Here is a 2,880-nt window from a genome sequence, read left to right as displayed (position 1 = left end):
AATATTTATGGTACACACTGTATATATTTACCATTTCCAGTATCCAAAGGACATTCCAAAGTGTTTCTGTGACATATTTGAGCTACCGTTACATTGGCAAGTTGATTAGAACAATAGCCACATCCTGGTACTCTTAAACAGCTCGACTTTGTGGAGAACAAGTGGCAAATATCAATCGGCAATTCTAGAACAATGTTAATAAGGGTGACTCAAAAATGTACGGATGTTTATTAGTTGTATTTACCTATTTTTAAGACAGTGGCTTGTGAATCAATMCCCCAACCGCCAATAACATAAGCAGCTGTTCCATCGGGCTCAATAGTCATTGCTTGAGCATACGTTTGCTTCGGGTATGAACCAACTTTATCGACGGCTAAAATTGTTTTACTATTAAGTTTAAGATTTTATCATCACTTAATAGTAGCAAATAATACGAATTTCTTACACTCTGCCATCAAGTTGATCCACTGATTGCAACTGAACGAAAATGCATACAGAGCATCGGTAACATTCCAGGGATAGATTCGCCCTCCTAATACCAACATGTAGTGATCAGTGGTAACTGCCGAATGGAAAAACCTGGGCTTTGGCTATAATTATAACAACCCCAATCAACTTAAATTGAAGAAATTACGTCGGAAAGTACTTGCCACATTTCCGGAATTACTACTAGTTAGTTCGATCCAACTTTTGGTTTCATACTCGAATCTGTATAGACTATTCGACATTATGCTAGTATCCTTGTCGTAAGCGTATCCTCCAAATACATACAAGCTGTTTGTTTGAGAATGGAATACTGTAGTGTGTCCAAAAATGCCCACTGGACCGTTACCTTAGCGGAAACAAAATGTTTGTTATCCATTTACAACATACGTTAAAGGTGAAAGTTTAAATCTACATGCAAATAAGACGTTACACAAGACAATATTTATTAGTCTAGTAAATTACCTTTAGTCAGCACGGCTTTCCAAACATTTTTCTCAATATTATATTCCCATATAGTGCTCCAAAATCTATTCTGCGGCGAGTCTCCTCCAATCAAAACTAAAAACTCCTCTCTATCTGCGTTTCTGTAATAAGTCAAAGTGTGTCCATAAAGTGGCGGAGGCCACTCGTTCGTTCCAAACTGCTCGGTGAGAGATTGTGTCGTCTCCGTTATATCCTGTATTTGACTCCATCTCTGATTTTGTATGTCGAATTGCCAGAAGTCGTTCAGAGTTCTACAAAAAAGTTATTCTGGATATATTAAATAAGATGACAATTGTTTCAAATTACAATTTATTGATTCATCGACACCCTAATATATCAAATGGAAGTTTCCAATCATGATTGGAATTGAGATAGATGATCGATAAAAAAATACTAGTGACCAGAGCTCGATGAAACAAGTTTCGTAATTATGTGTGTATGTAATTCAATAGGTTTTATCAAAAAAAACATGCCACAAAAGTAAGAAAGTCAGTCATAAATCAATGGCCAAGATTTAAAATTGCAACGAACAAATCAAACATTAAACACAGACTAAAATGTAAATTTAAAACGATCTTTTCAATTTTAATCTTGAATTGTAGTCTGTTTTAGAATGCTTGGTTTGTACTTACAATTTTAAATTTTTACCATTAATTTGTGACTGCATTTCTTTGTTATTCGGTGTTCTCGGGCATTACTTATTAAACCGTTCGGCCCTAGATTGTATTCAGGGGTTTTTTGACAAACCCCTTTGAATTACATACACACATAAGCTGGTTACATTGCATTTTATCCAGTCTGTACACCCAATTTGTAGATCTATTTACTCCAAAGCATAAAAACCAAGATTTTGAATTTACATTTTAAGATCGATTTCAATTGAATTTATTACTTTTTTCGGCTTGTAAATTCTTACCTATTTATTGGATTACGACGAGGCTTGGTCAATCCACCATATACATAAATCGATTGCTTTGAATGAACGATGTCTGCTCCATGAAAATATCTACCTTGTGGCATTCTAGCGTCCGGTGTTGACTCTACTGTGACCTTTGAAATACAATCGCATATTAAAGTCCTTTAGGAAAACACAATTTTCGGAAAATTTACTTGCATCCAGCTAATGTTTTTGGTATCAAACATTCGGATGTCGTTTAGCGGTCCATGACTTAAGGAATATCCGCCAAACATCCATAGCGAGCCTCTGCGATCTGAAACTAAAGAGTGTCCAAACCGAGGCAGGGTTTTTCTTAGATGTTCCACACTATCCGATAAGCGTTCGGTGTTGAACAGTTCCACAAAGACCAATTGCAGCTTAGTTTCCCTATAATTAAAAGAAATATTTTTATTGATTGAAGGAAACCCTGTTAGAAATGACTCAACGACTCAAAACATTGAAGTGTAAAATCAAATCTATTCCTGGGTTTCAGTCATTTATTGTCTCTATTTATTAATCAAAATACGTTTCGGTGTATTTTTCCACCATCATCAGTTTTTATATGTGGCGTTGTTGCTGCTTTAAGCCTTGGCATGCATATTATAAAATGTTGGTAATTGTTGGTTACATCGTTAGTAACATTGTTAATAGCGAATTTTAAAAGTGAGTTTATCTTACTAAGCGAAATCCAAGCAGAATTAGCGAGAACTTCAATTACAAAGTTTTTTTCGTTTCAACATATTTCGTCTCCACTCTGCAAATCTGTCACAAATTAAGATGGATTTTACGCCAATAAAGCAAATTTGTGCGTAAAACCTTTCTTGTACCGCTATAAAACGTTTTTAAACTGATCGATTTTTTAAACTTCTGTGAGTTTTCAATATTCTTGCCCGCAAAAGAAAAGTAATCCGTTCTAATGTTTGATCGACCAGGTTCGATCTGCATTAAAAATAATCATCTATGCATGAAAGACG

At 35.1% G+C, this 2,880-nt stretch overlaps 2 protein-coding genes across 2 annotated transcripts in view; both read right to left on the bottom strand.

Moving 5' to 3' along the window:
* LOC125503947 (multiple epidermal growth factor-like domains protein 8) overlaps window positions 1–2,314 on the bottom strand; it is a 3,310-nt gene extending 996 nt beyond the window's left edge. The window contains exons 1-7 of the mRNA XM_048665149.1: window positions 2,080–2,314; window positions 1,886–2,019; window positions 949–1,220; window positions 651–832; window positions 446–590; window positions 245–373; window positions 32–184 (exon numbers count right to left, since the gene is read on the bottom strand). Of these exons, the coding sequence (XP_048521106.1) occupies window positions 32–184; window positions 245–373; window positions 446–590; window positions 651–832; window positions 949–1,220; window positions 1,886–2,019; window positions 2,080–2,160 (1,096 nt within the window). The 5' untranslated portion in view covers window positions 2,161–2,314. The remainder of the gene's footprint in view (window positions 1–31; window positions 185–244; window positions 374–445; window positions 591–650; window positions 833–948; window positions 1,221–1,885; window positions 2,020–2,079) is intronic.
* Window positions 1–2,880, bottom strand: part of LOC109537417 (multiple epidermal growth factor-like domains protein 8) — a gene marked incomplete in the record, with an annotated part of 36,885 nt that overhangs the window by 11,217 nt on the left and 22,788 nt on the right.

The sequence above is a fragment of the Dendroctonus ponderosae genome, unplaced genomic scaffold, assembly GCF_020466585.1.
Source record: "Dendroctonus ponderosae isolate FM_Combo_2020 unplaced genomic scaffold, Dpon_F_20191213v2 Dpon_F_20191213_3, whole genome shotgun sequence".
NCBI classification, from domain to species: Eukaryota; Metazoa; Arthropoda; class Insecta; order Coleoptera; family Curculionidae; genus Dendroctonus; species Dendroctonus ponderosae.
Note: the sequence above shows the minus strand (reverse complement) of the source record. Positions and strands in the feature narration are given on the sequence as shown.